Source organism: Rhinopithecus bieti, unplaced genomic scaffold, assembly GCF_001698545.2.
Source record: "Rhinopithecus bieti isolate Rb0 unplaced genomic scaffold, ASM169854v2 scaffold_20892, whole genome shotgun sequence".
NCBI classification, from domain to species: Eukaryota; Metazoa; Chordata; class Mammalia; order Primates; family Cercopithecidae; genus Rhinopithecus; species Rhinopithecus bieti.
The window spans coordinates 1,625,335-1,638,713 of record NW_016810602.1 but is presented as its reverse complement, the minus strand read 5'-3'; the positions used below and the strand labels follow the sequence as shown (position 1 = coordinate 1,638,713).

Genomic DNA, 13,379 nt, shown 5'->3' with positions numbered 1-13,379 from the left:
CATAAGATACATAGTTATAATAACAGGTAGAAAAATGCATAGAAACCAAAAGATTGGAAGAAAGAAAAATTAGCTTTCAGGTGCCATTTACCAATTGTTGGACATCTTTTCTTTTTTTTAATGTTTTATTGTTGGGCATCTTTTAGCCCAGGTATCAAAGTATTAAATTGACCAAGGACTTAATGTACATCCTATATATATATATATATATTTTTTTTTTTTTTAATCGATTTCTACACAGATGCTTCTGCACACCTGTCCGTGATTTGTCCCTCCTTCCCACTTGATAACTGTGTGGCCCACAGAATTCTTTGACCACAGTGATTAAACTTCAGAGTGAAGAAGTCCAGTTGCTTGTCAGTACCTTAGTAGTATTACCAGAATACCCAGTTTTTGCTGGGGTATCGTATGATGCAGGAGGGCAGCTACTAGTAACGTTTCTTAGGTAAATTCTTTGAGCCGAGAGACAAGTTAGAGAATTCCCTTTGGAGACTGATTAAATTCAAGCTTAGAAAAGTAGAAGAAACAGACTTTATTACCCCTGTTAAGAGTTCTCTGAGCTAATCAGTCTGGTTAACAAGTTATAGAGATATGCTAGAGGGAAGGTCTCTTGAAGTCCAGGGTAGATTTGTGGACCAAGTTGGGAACAGCCACCGAGGTCAGTCTGGAAAGGTAAGTTCAACAGCTAGGCCGGTTCATTGCCTGCTAGAGATGTGGTTGAGGATCACCATCCACGTTAACAGGGTGCATTTCAAGAAAGTGGAAGTGCCACTTTGAACTGCTGCTCTTTGACACGTGTCAAAGTTCAGGAGAAGGGACATGCTGTGCGTAGGACATGGGGAAGATAGCAGTTGTACCAAGAATGAATGGAAGAGGAAGGGGAGAGGGAAACCTCGACTATTCCCCCAGGTGAGAAAGCGGAATTAGGTCATTGATACTTGGCTGGATCCGCCAGGCCCTTACTGACCCTTTGCCCTTCAACAGGTGACCCTGCCCTTAGCATGAGCCACTGGATGTTCCATCAGCAGGCCCTGCAGGAGTACATCCTGATGTGCTGCCAGTGCCCTGCAGGGGGACTTCTGGATAAACCTGGCAAGTGAGTGCTTTCTCTCTGGGGAGGGAAGCATGGGGAGGAGAGAGCAGAGGGGCATGCACCTCAGGCCTACTCAGAGCCAGACCTCAAGAGCAGAGATGTCACCCTTAGCACCTGCATAGTGCTAGGTTGTATGGGAAAAAGCACCCAGTTGGGAGCAGCCCTCGAGGCCATTGATCCTGGCACCTCCAGCTGCCCATCTTGTCCCCCAGCTTGCATGCAACCACCTCCCCCAGACAGGGAAACAGATTGCTGGGTAGATAACTCTTCTTCTTTAAAACAAACAAACAAACAAAAAAACTGATCTAAATAGAATAGGAACAGGAGACAGGATTTTAAAACCCCTGAGTGTTGTAAACAGAGACTGTAATCATGACAACTATTATAGAGTGGATTAAATAATTAAGCTCAAATCTGAGGTGGCTTATGTGTTATAAGAGAAAAAGGGAAATAAAATAAGTCCTCTAACCTTTGTTCCCCACCCTCTGTCTCCCCCGACCCCAACACACGTCCTGCTGCTCTTGGTGTCCAGGGGAAGGCCTGGTCCAGGAATTTATCAGGAAGAATGTGGCCCATGTCTAGATATTTAGATATTTTCTAGAGAAGTGTATCAATTTATCACTAGTACTGCCCCTGGAGAGCCCTTTCCAGAAGACAGTTAGAGAGACTGACTGTAAAATTACAGTTTCCTTTAACCCTTAATAGTTTAAGGTAAACAAGAAAAAAAGAAAAGAAAAAAAAAATTACAGTTCCTGCTGCTGGGCAGGGCTGGAGGATGGGGCTTTTATTTTATTGTATCTTACTTTTTTGAGACAGGGTCTCCCTCTGTCACCCAGGCTGGAGTGCATTGGCACAATGACGGCTAACTGCAGCCTTCACCTCTTGGGCTCAAGTAATCCTCCTGCTTCAGCCTCCCAAGTAACTGCAATTACAGGCATCTGCCACCACACCTAGCTAATTTTTAATCTTTTGTAGAGACGGGGTCTCCCTATGTTGCCCAAGCTGGTTTTGAACTTCTGGCCTCAGACTGTTCTCTTGCCTCAGCCTCCTACGTGCTGGGATTATGGGTGTGAGCCACTGTGCTCAGCCTGTGGGTCTTTAAATAACACTGCTGGGAAAACTGTGCCTCCTCTAGCCACGTAGAGGACAGGGGGACATGTGATAGCACCAGTGGTCTCTGAATTGGTGTGGCTGCATCCGTAGATGTGTGCGGAGCAGAGGAGCGCCTGCTCAGAGCTGCCTGTCCTTACAGGTCGCGTGATTTCTACCACACCTGCTACTGCCTGAGCGGCCTGTCCATAGCCCAGCACTTCGGCAGTGGAGCCATGTTGCATGATGTGGTCCTGGGTGTGCCCGAAAACGCTCTGGTAAGGCGGGTGCAGGGCTTTACACCCCTTCTCCACAGGGACCTCGACAGAAGGCTTTCCAAGTGAGCAGAACTGGCTCTGTGTTTCCTGTGTGGACAGGCGGAAGCTTGTGGTCTCTCTGCCCTTCAAGGTGTGCGGCTTTTAATGAGGATGTGACCGCAGAGGAGACGCACCTCTGGGCAAGCTCAGGGTTCTGAATGGGAGGTCTGATCTGTCACAGAGCTGTTGTGCCTTTATCCCAGCGCTGAGGACCTAGCCCACCGCTGGTATTAGCTTCCCCTCAAGGAGGCCACAGTCACGTGTCAATCTGAGGCTGTGAGTCCCAGCAGGCTTATGATAGCACTGCAGCTGCGCAGTACTGCCTGCCGCATCTCCCCCAGAGGCTCAGCTTAGATGCCTTCTCTTCAGAGAATGAGATCCCCGGAACGCTCTGCCTCAGCACCTTGTTCATATTCTTTGTAGTACTTTACTCAGTTGGTGGTGTGTTGTTTAATGTGTGTTTGTCTGTTTTCCTCAAAAAATAATAGCCCTGTGAGGGCAGGATGCTCACTGCTGCAGCCAGCTGAGGACAACGTGGAGGTACTCTGAGCCTAGACATGAGCCTGAGACATGAATCCAATGGAGACTGTCCCCAGTGACCAAATCACAGGGCCCGACTCTTACTAAGCCCTACTTCCACCAGCGTAAACATGGCTGCTGCTACCATTTAGGTCACTGCCTTATTTTCTCATCTGTGTCGTTTTAACCTTCCCTTTTTGTTTCTTTCAAAAAAAATTTTTTTTTAATTTTTAATTTTTTTTGTGAGCCAAAGTCTCACTCTGTCACCTAGGCTGGAGTGCAGTGGTATGATCTTCACTCACTGCAACCTCCGCCTCCCGGGTTCAAGCAATTCTTGTGTCTCAGCCTCCTGAGTAGCTGGGATTACAGGTGTGTGCCACCACACCCAGCTAATTTTTGTATTTTTAGTAGAGATGGGGTTTCCCCATGTTGGGCAGGCTGGTCTCAAACTCCTGACCTCAAGTGATACGCCCGCCTCAGCCTCCCAAGGTGCCGGGATTACATGTGTGAGCCACCACGCCTGGCTCCGTCTTTGTTTCTTTTAACTGGGAAACATTTCAAATGGAAGAAACACAAATGGCCAATAGATAGTTGAAAAGATGCTCAGCCTCATTCTTAATCAGAAAAACAGCCATCCAGCTTTTCCAGGCCCTAATTATTTTCCCCGTTTGCCTCTTACATAGTCCTCTTCCAGTTTTTTTTCCTCTCTCCTTCTCCAGAGGTAACCCTGTCCCAAATTTGACATGTATCATGCCTGTGGATGTTTTTGTACTGTTGCTACATACATATGTATCTATAAGCGATATATAGTTGTTTATAAGCAATATAACAGTTGCTTGCATGTTTTCAAACTTTTTGTAATGGTACCTACTATACCAGTTATTCTGCATTACTTTTCCCACTGACCATTGTTATTTTTGAGGTTTATCTGTGTTCACATGTGTTGCTCCAGTTTATTTATTTTAACTATTATATGATACTCACTTGTATAAATGTACCCCAGTGTAGTTCTCTGTTCTCCTGCTAGTTATCAATTTTTTGCTATTACAGTGTTGTAGTGAATGTTCTGGTATCTGTCTCATTGGGTTCATGTGTTAGAATGTCTCCAGGAGGGGACCTGCTGGGTTGAAGGGGACACATATTGTCATCGTTGATAGATATCTCTCAACTGCTCCCCAGCATGGTTGTGTAAGATGAACCGATCCATAGTCAGACCTTTTCCTTTTTGCCATTTGATGGATGTGAAATGGTATTTGTTTGTGCATTTTCCTGATTACTAGAGAGGTTGAAAATCTTTTCAAATGTTCGTTGGCCATTTGTGTTGTCTTCTGTGCTCGTTTTCTTACTGATGGATAGCTTCAGTTGTTTTCCCTTAAGTATTTGTAGTTCTTTGTATCTTTTTGATACTAATCTTTTGTCAGTTACATGTGTGTAGTGAATATCTTCCAGCTTGTGACTTGTCTTTTCATTTTGTGACTCTGATTTGTATTGCTGTAAAAGAATACCTGAGACTAGATAATACATAAAGAAGAGGTTTATTTAGCTCATGGTTCTATAGGCTGAAAAGTTCAAGAACATGGCTCTGGCTTCTGGCAAGGGTTGTGCTGCATTGTAATATGTGGAAGTCAAAGGGGAAGCCAACCCATGCAAAGAGAGGAGAGCCTGAGGACACCCTGGCTTTGTAACAGCCTACCCTTGCCGGAACTAATCCATTTCCTCCAGGACTAATCCAGACTCCCCAGAGCAAGAGTGAGAGCTCAGTCACTACTGCAAGAACAGTACCAAGGCACTCCTGAGGGATCTACCCCTCGAACCCAAACACGTTCCATAAACCCCACCTCCCAACATCGCCACCTTGGGGATCAGATTTCAACATTAATTTTTGTGGGGACAAATAAACCACATCAAAACCATAGCATTTTGTTTTTAGTGTTTTTTGATGTTGTTGTTAAATAGAAGATTTTAGGCCAGATATGGTGGTTTTCACCTGTGAACCTAGCACTTTGGGAGGCTGAGGTGGGAGAATCGCTCGAGCCCAGGTAGTCAAGGCTACAGTGAGCTCTGTTTGCACCATTGCACTCCAGTCTGGGAGATGGAGTGAGACCCTGCCCCAGCACCCTTTCCCCAAAAATATTTTAATATTTTAATTTTGAAGTGGTCAAATCTGTTTGTCTTTTCTGTTGTTCAGGGGTTTGTTTTGGGGGGAGGGTAGGTGAGGATTTACTTAAGAAATCTACCATTTTTGAGGGAAGCAGACAAAAGGAGGCACACATTAAACAAATACATTACAAATTGTGACGCATGCTCTGAAGGGAATGAACAAGGCACTGCAGCAAGTCATTAAGTGTAACCTCTAAATAGTCTAAAGCTTGCCTTTTTAATCTAGATTTCTAATTCTCTTGGATTTGGTTTCTGTGTACAGCGAGGCTTGGATATAATGTTGTCTTTTTTCCATATGGATAACCAGCACCATGTACTGAAGTCTACAGCCTTTCCTGCTGATGTGTATGTCATGTGTGCCACACCCTCAAGCTTCCATACATGAAGGGGCCCTGTTTCTGGACTCTCTATTCTGTTCCTTTGGTCTGTTTGCCTATCTGCACTCTTTTAAGCAAGTCTGAAAACAGGTAGGCAAGTCCTGTCTGCCTTGATGCTTTTCTTCAAAACTGCCTTGGCTATTCTTTGCCTTTTGCGTTTTCCTGTGAATTGTAGGATCAACTTGTCAAGTTCTAATGGGATTTTTATTGGAATTGCACTACATTTTAGATTAATAGGAGAAAAGCAACTTTTTTTTTTTCTTCCTGTCTTCCCAGGAGTAGAAAGAGAACTGACTTCTTTTCAGTATTTAGGCTTCCATTTATGAACATAATTTTTCTTTTATTTAATGTCTTTCAATGGTTTTTTATAATTTTTTCCATAAAGGACTAGCATTTTTTTTTTTAGAGTTATGTCTAATTTACAGTTTTTATGTCTCTTGTGACTGGAATCTTTTTTATTTTCAATTTTGTAACTGTTTGTTACTAGTGTATAGAAATGCTAATAATATTTATAAATCTTGTATCCAGCTACCTTCTTGAACTCTCTTAATAGTTTTAAGTTTGTCTAAGTTTCCGTTTTATTTTTCTTGCCTTGTATTGTTGGCTAAGATTGCCACATAGTCCTGACTAAAGGTAATAGAGGGCATTCCTGTCTTGCTCCTGATTGTAATGGGAAGGCTTTTTATAATCTGACCATTAAGCATGATAGGGTTAACTGTAGGGTTGTGATAGTTACATTATATCATTAGTGATATTTGCTACTATTCCTGATTTGCTAGGTTGTTTTTGTTAGTTTCAGTCATAAGGTAGTGTTAAATTTTATTGAATGCTTTCTCCGCATCTGATTTTTCTTCTTTAATATGATATGTTTCATTAATGTTCTGATGTTAAGCCTTATATTCCCAGGATAAGCCCTTCTTGGTCATAGTAGAGACAGTGTGTCTGTGTCTGTGTGTTTTGTTCAGTATACTGCTGGATTCAGTTTGCCAGTATGTTTGCATAGTAGTTTTATTTAGGATTTTTTTGCATGTGTGTTCATAAGAAAGATTGATCTAAAATTGTATTGTATTGTCCTTTTCCAGTGTTTCAGGATAATATCATAGCCTCATAAAATTAGATGGGTAGCTTCCTGCTCCTCTTACCTTTTATCATTTTCTTTTCTTTTCTTTTTCAGAGACATGCTCTCACTCCGTCACTCATGCTGGAGTGCAGTGATGTGATCATAGCTCACTGCAGCCTGGAACTCCTGGGCTCAAGCTATCCTTCTGTCTTAGCCTCCCAAGTAGCAGGGACTACAGGTGCACACCACCAGAACCTGCTAGTTTTTAAATTTTTGTAGAGACAGGGTTTTGCTAGGTTGCCTAGTCTGGTCTTGAACTCTTGGCCTCAAGCTATCCTACCTCAGCCATACAAAGTGCTGGGATTATAGGTGTGAGCCATTGCACCTGGCCCCCCACTGGCCCCTTTTTTTTTCAGTCTCTTAAAAAGTGTGTATAGGTCAGAGACTATCTGTTTCTTTTTAGGTTTGATAATACTTGCCTGAGAAACCGTCTAGGTCTAGTATCTTTTAGGGGATGTGGGGGTGGCAGAATAAGCAATTGTTGTTCTTAATTTCTTCATGTAGGCCTTTAAAATTCCTTAAGTCAATTTTGACAGTTTTCCTGGTTTTAAAATTACTGCTTATCTGAATTTTTGTATGTTTTAGCATGAGGTTGCTCATAGTATTCTCTCAAAAATTTTTAAATATCTCCTGCAGTTGTGTTCCCTTCTTCATTCTCCCACAGTGGGAGAATCCTGATTATTGGCCTAAGATTATGCCCCGTGTCAAATCTAAAGTTTTTTTTGGGTTTCTGTGATGTACTAGAATAACATCATGGAGTTTAAATATGACCTAACAGCCTTACTACATAATAGGGTTGTGGTCCTTTTTTCTTTTCTTTTATTATTTTTTTTGAGATGGAGTCTCGCTCTGTTGTCCAGGCTAGAGTGCAGTGATGCAATCTTGGCTCACTACAACCTCTGCCTCCCAGGTTCAAGCGATTCTCCTGCCTCAGCCTTCCAAGTAGCTGGGATTACAGGCACCCACCATCATGCCCGGCTAATTTTTGTATTTTTGTAGAGATGGGGTTTCACCATCTTGGCCAGGCTGGTCTTGGACTCCAGACCTCAGGTGATCCATCCACCTCAGCCTCCCAAAATGCTGGGATTACAGGCGTGAGCCACCACATCCAGCCCCTTTTTTCTTGATTATAAATGTAAATACATGTTTATTGTTTTAATAATTGGGATACATAAAGTACAAATAAGAAAATTAAAAAACAATCATATCACTATTAATATTTTGGTATGGGTACGATTTTTGCTATTTATATACATCTCAGGTACAAATACACTTTTTAAAAAGTTTGAGGCTGGGCATTGGCTCACACCTGTAACACCAGCACCTTGGGAGGCCGATGCTGGTGGATCACCTGAGGTCAGGAGTTTGAGACCAGCCTAGCCAATATGGTGAAACCCTGTCTCTACTAAAAATACAAAAATTACCCAGGCGTGGTGGCTCACACCTGTAATCCCAGTTACTCAGGAGGCTAAGGCAGGAGAATCTCTTGAACCCAGGAGGCAGAGGTTGCAGTAAACTGAGATCGCATCATTGCACTCCAGCCTGGGCAACAGAGCAAGACTCTGTCTCAAAAAAAAAAAAAAAAAGTTTGAGATAGTATTGCACATACTGTTTTCTCACATATGTTGTAAGAATTTGCCTATATCATTAAACATTTAAATGCATGTTTATAATGGCTGTATATTACCCTGTGTCCCATGGACTAGATAGTTTTAGCAAATACACAGTTTTTGAACCTTTGGGCTTTGTGTGATAAATCTTTGTGTGTATCTCTGATTCCTTATACTAAATTCTTAGAAGTGCCTTTCATGGAGCAAAGGATGTGTTATGTTTTCAAGGACCACCGGGGTGATTAACTGGCACCTTTTCTTCTCTTTGCAGCAGCCCACTCACCCAGTGTACAACATTGGACCAGACAAGGTGATCCAGGCCACTACATACTTTCTGCAGAAGCCAGTCCCAGGTTTTGAGGAGCTTAAGGATGAGACATCGGCAGAGCCTGCAACTGACTAGAGGACCTGGGTCCCTGCAGCTCTGTGCTCACCCATCTCCCCAGACAAGGTTTATACGTTTCGATACATACTGCATTCTGTGCTACACAAGCCTTAGCCTCAGTGGAGCTGTGGTTCTCTTTGTCCTTTCTTGTCAAACAAAACCAGTGGCTCTGGGTTTGGAGAATACAGTGGCTGGTTTTAAAAATTCTTTCCACACCTGTCAAACCAAAAATCTATCAGCCCACCTGGTGTGGTTGGTGAACAGTGCACGCCAGGAGGAAGCAGCCCCTCCTCACCAGCTCTCCAGCCAGGACGATCACATAGAAATGAATGGCATCTGAGTATTACGGCATCCAGAGCCACTGCTGACTCCCACTTGCACGCCACCATTCAGTCACCAGACTGGGTGCCCTCCCATGGGTGGAATAAGTCTGCTCCATGCCAAGCCTGGGCTTTTGAGTCCCACCAAGATGAGTTCTCTGGGAGACTGTGGTGGGGTTGCACCAGGAGGTGCCTCTGCCTCTCGACTCACACCCTGGTCATTTGCAAGGGAAAGGAGCTGGAGGTGGGGGGAGAAAGATCTCCTTCAGTTGGGAGCCCCTCCGCTTCAACACTGGAGAACTGAGCCTTGCATCTCTCCAGGGTCCAAGGCCACGCTTGGTGCACAGGCAAGACTTGCTTCAGCCCCAGGTGTGGTGACTTAGACCTGGGAAACCAATTATGAGTGGAAAATGAACCTCTAGTTCAATTGTGCCAGAGGAAGCAGCCCTCCAGTGCCCACCCGCCTCACTCCTCCCCATCATGTACCATGAAACCCCCTCTGATGGCCTCAAGGCAGTGCCTGCAGGCCGAGGTCCTTCTGGGGGTTTCTGTCTTTCTTCCACCAGACTCCAAGCCCACTCTCCTCCAAGACTGTGTTGTCTTTTCTCACCCAGAGTATTAACACTACTAAGTCTTTCACCTTAATTTATGACTCAGGATTTATTCACGTCCTGCCCACTCTAGGCTCACAGGAATAAAATCAAGTGCTAGACACGCTGGCTGCCACTAAGGCACTAGTTCCGGAGCTGGTGGTGGCAGCAGGGGGTGCCGCCCAGCGTGCTGGGTCCTGGCAGTGCCTCTGCTGTGCTGCACATTGAGCCCTTTCTCAGTCAGTGGAGTGTCGAGTTGGGCCATCTGTCCACTGACCTGGCCTTCATGTAAGCAGCTGTGGGCAGCGGGCAAACAGGAGCTCAGAGATGCAGCATGAGGCTCTTAGAAAAACCTGGCCATTTGCTGCCTCTAATTCCTTTTGCTTTGACATATTGGGCTATGTATTACCTCCTTGAAATAATAAAAGAATAACATTTTCTATGATGTCTCTTGTTTGTGATCTGTACCAAGAAAATGCCCAATGGTAGGAGCTATTAAAGGTTGCTCAGGGATCATCAGTCTCCTGTGCGCAGGATTCCAGACTGTTTGTATTGGTGGTGACAGAGGAGTGACTGAGTTCTGTCCTCACATGCTGTCTTCTCCAGTAGAGGAAGCCGTGGGCCTAACAGAGAGTGGGAAGAGTTGTTTTCCAAGCTCCCTGGGGTAATTCGGTGTGCTATGCCCCAACCCTCCACACACTGCACTTCATGGTCTGTCTCTGACAGACAGCAAGGACTGAGCCCTAGCCCCAGAGCAGGCTGACTCAGCAAGGGTGGGTGGATGTCTGGCCAGAGGCAGGGGCTGTCCCAGGGACAGGCTGGAACTCTGTGGCCACTTGGCTTTCCCTTCCTCTGGCGAGAGCCCCTCTCCCATGGGAGGCCAAGAACATGGATGTCCTGTGGCCTGACCCTCTTGGAGGGGAGAGAAGATGGTGTCCCTAGAGGACACCCAAATCCATGTAAATAAGCCAAATGCGCATCCAGGAATGTAATTCCTGCCCCCGTGCTACTTTTGCCCTGTTAACAAAGGTTTGCGCTGCAAGGCAACATATTGAAATGCATCCTTTCCATCACTATAACAAAAGGCAAAATCCTCTCAGCACCAGGAGCCTCAAGGTATTGTGAGATTAACTGCAGTAATAATTAGTGTGGTTAACAGAAGGGACTGCTTCAGTCTGAACTGGCTTTTTACCAAGAGGGAGGGATCTGGAGGTAGGAGGGCATCATTACTTTACCCGAAGGGTAGGTCAAGTTAGTCTGGGTAGAAAAGAGAAAGGGTTATTTCAGGAGAGTTTACGCTGGCATATCCATGAGACATCCTTTTCCGGAGGGTTTCCTGACAGCTCTCAAGGTAGGTCCTAGAGATTTGTTTATTCATTAATTTGAGATAGGATCTTGCTCAAATGCACCCAAGTTGGAGTGAGCTGGATGCTCACTGCAGCCTCGACCTCCCGGGCTCAGAAGATCCTCCTGCCTTAGCCTCCCAAGTAGCTAGGACCACAGGTGTACACCACCACAGCTAGTTAATTTTGGTATTTTTTTATAGAAATGGGGTTTCACCATGTTGCCCAAGCTGGTCTCAAACTCCTGGGCTCAAGCGATCCTTCTGCCTCAGCCTCCCAAAGTGCTGAGATTACAGGTGTTTGAGCCACCACACCTTTGGAGAGATTTATTATGTGAATCCTTGAGTAGAAGACATTTATGTAGCATTCAAGGTGGATTACCCCAAATAAAGACTTTCTCCCATCAATAAACACAAAATTAATATAGATCTCTATATCCAGGTGGGCTCCAGTTTCACCCTTAGACCCACCTTGAACACCAGATAAGCTGGGAAGCCTGCCAGACCCTACAGGGAGCGGAGCACAAAGAGAACCTCATGGATAATCAGGGGAAACACCCCTGAGATGACAATACCAGTAAACAACAGTTCCAAACTGTTCTCCTTTCATGGTATTACTGAGCATTCTTCCGTATCTTTCATGACTGGGATGCTTTTCATGTAATATTAGTGTCAAGTGACAAATAGTAAGGATTGGACTAAGCATTCTAGTCGCCCACATGCACGGCTTGGTGGCATTTACTGCCCTTGAATAGGGAGGAGAGTATAATAAGACACCATTGCAACTGGTAGAAAACTTGACCCAAACTGGCTTTTAAAGCAAAGAGGCCATCTGTGGACTCTGAAACTGCAGAGTCCAGGAATTAGGCTGGCCCTATTAGGTTCCTCACCCTCCCTCCATCTCTCTACATTAGCCTCAATCTCAGGCTCTCCATGGGGTTGTAAAATGGCAGCACCAACAGCTCTAGACCCTACATCCTCTTGAGGTCAGGTTCAGCAGACAGGCACACCTGGTGCCGCCCCAGCCTTCCTTCCCAGTGAGTATCATTGTGTTTCACTGGCTTTAATCAAACCAAGTGCCTTTCCAAGAAGCAGTCCGGTGGCTTGGAGAATACAGTGCACCAATTGGCCATCTTGGTCACATGCCTCTCCCATGAGAGGGAAATGAGGCTTCATTAGAAGCACGTAGTTTTTGGGAAAGGAGAAGGAACAATGCTCCACATGCAAATTAGGATTGTTGCCAAAGGGGTAAATGGATGCTATAGAGGCAAATGGCCATTGTTCTCAAACAGTGGATTATTACTGGGATAGAAGCCTGTAAGGACACTGTTGGCATGCATGCCACTCCTCCCCGCCTGTAGCAGCCAAAAGGTTTGCCTGGGCTTCATGCCCTCCTACCTCCAGGCCCAGGCCCCGATTGGCTAACCCAATCATTATCATTTATCTCTCTTTGCCCCAGTAATTTGTTCAGGTTGGGAGTAACTCACGCCTAAGCCAGTTGGCATGACTTGCTTGTCCTTGCCCCAGTGATCAATTCAGAACACAAGCATGTGACCTAAAACAGTCTAAAGAGAGAGACATCATGGACACTGTATGACAGTGGGGAAAGCAGCTCTTTCCTCTTAGGGGATGGTAGAATGTGTGGCCTGGGCCTCCTATAAACATTTTTCTACCTAGAAGAAAATCAGCATGAGAAGCCAACACATGCACATGCTCTGAGACTGAGAAATATGGCCCTGATCACATGGCTCCTGAGGCCCATGTGGCCTCTGAATTTTCAGTTATATGAGCCAATGTGAGTTGGATTTAGTATTACCTGCAACTGAAAGCAACCTAATACAGTCATGTCACTTAATGACGAGGATACGCCCTGAGAAAAGCAGTCAGGTGATCTCGTTGTTGTGTGAACATCATGGAGTGCGCTTACACAGACCTAGATGGCCCAGCCTACCGCACACCTAGGCTAGATGGGGTAGCCTGTTCCTCCTAAGCTACAAACCTGTGCAGCTTGTCACCGTGCTGGATACTGTAGGCAATTGGAACACAGTGGTATTTGTGAATCTAAACATGGAAAAGGTACAGTAAAAATACAGTATTATGATCTCACGGGACCACTGTCATACATGCACTGTTGTTGACCAAAACATTATGTGGCATGACTATATACAAAACTCTACTACCAATTAGCCCCAAGACCAAGGCTTTACCTGCTGCTTTAAAAAGTGCTGACCACTCTTGCCTCATCTACCCAAACAATAACCCCTAAGACAGTCCCTCCTGGTCTACCGCCTCTCATTTGATCCTTGACTAACCTTGTAAGGTGGGTGAAGTAGGTGTATTATCTGCCTTTTACAACTGGAGAAACAGGTCGGAGAGCTTAAGTGAATCACCCAAGGTTTCCCAGCTGTCAAGTGGTGGCGCCTGAGCCTGAGCCCAGATCTGCTGCCTCCAAAGCCC

General features: G+C 45.0%; 1 protein-coding gene across 2 annotated transcripts in view; it reads left to right on the top strand.

Annotated features, from left to right (window-relative positions):
- FNTB (farnesyltransferase, CAAX box, subunit beta) overlaps window positions 1–10,022 on the top strand; it is a 77,964-nt gene extending 67,942 nt beyond the window's left edge. For both annotated transcript variants that reach the window (XM_017892426.1, XM_017892427.1), the window contains exons 10-12: window positions 985–1,096; window positions 2,346–2,460; window positions 8,557–10,022. In XM_017892426.1, the coding sequence (XP_017747915.1) occupies window positions 985–1,096; window positions 2,346–2,460; window positions 8,557–8,688 (359 nt within the window). In that variant the 3' untranslated portion in view covers window positions 8,689–10,022. The remainder of the gene's footprint in view (window positions 1–984; window positions 1,097–2,345; window positions 2,461–8,556) is intronic.
- The last annotated feature ends 3,357 nt before the right edge of the window (window positions 10,023–13,379 follow it).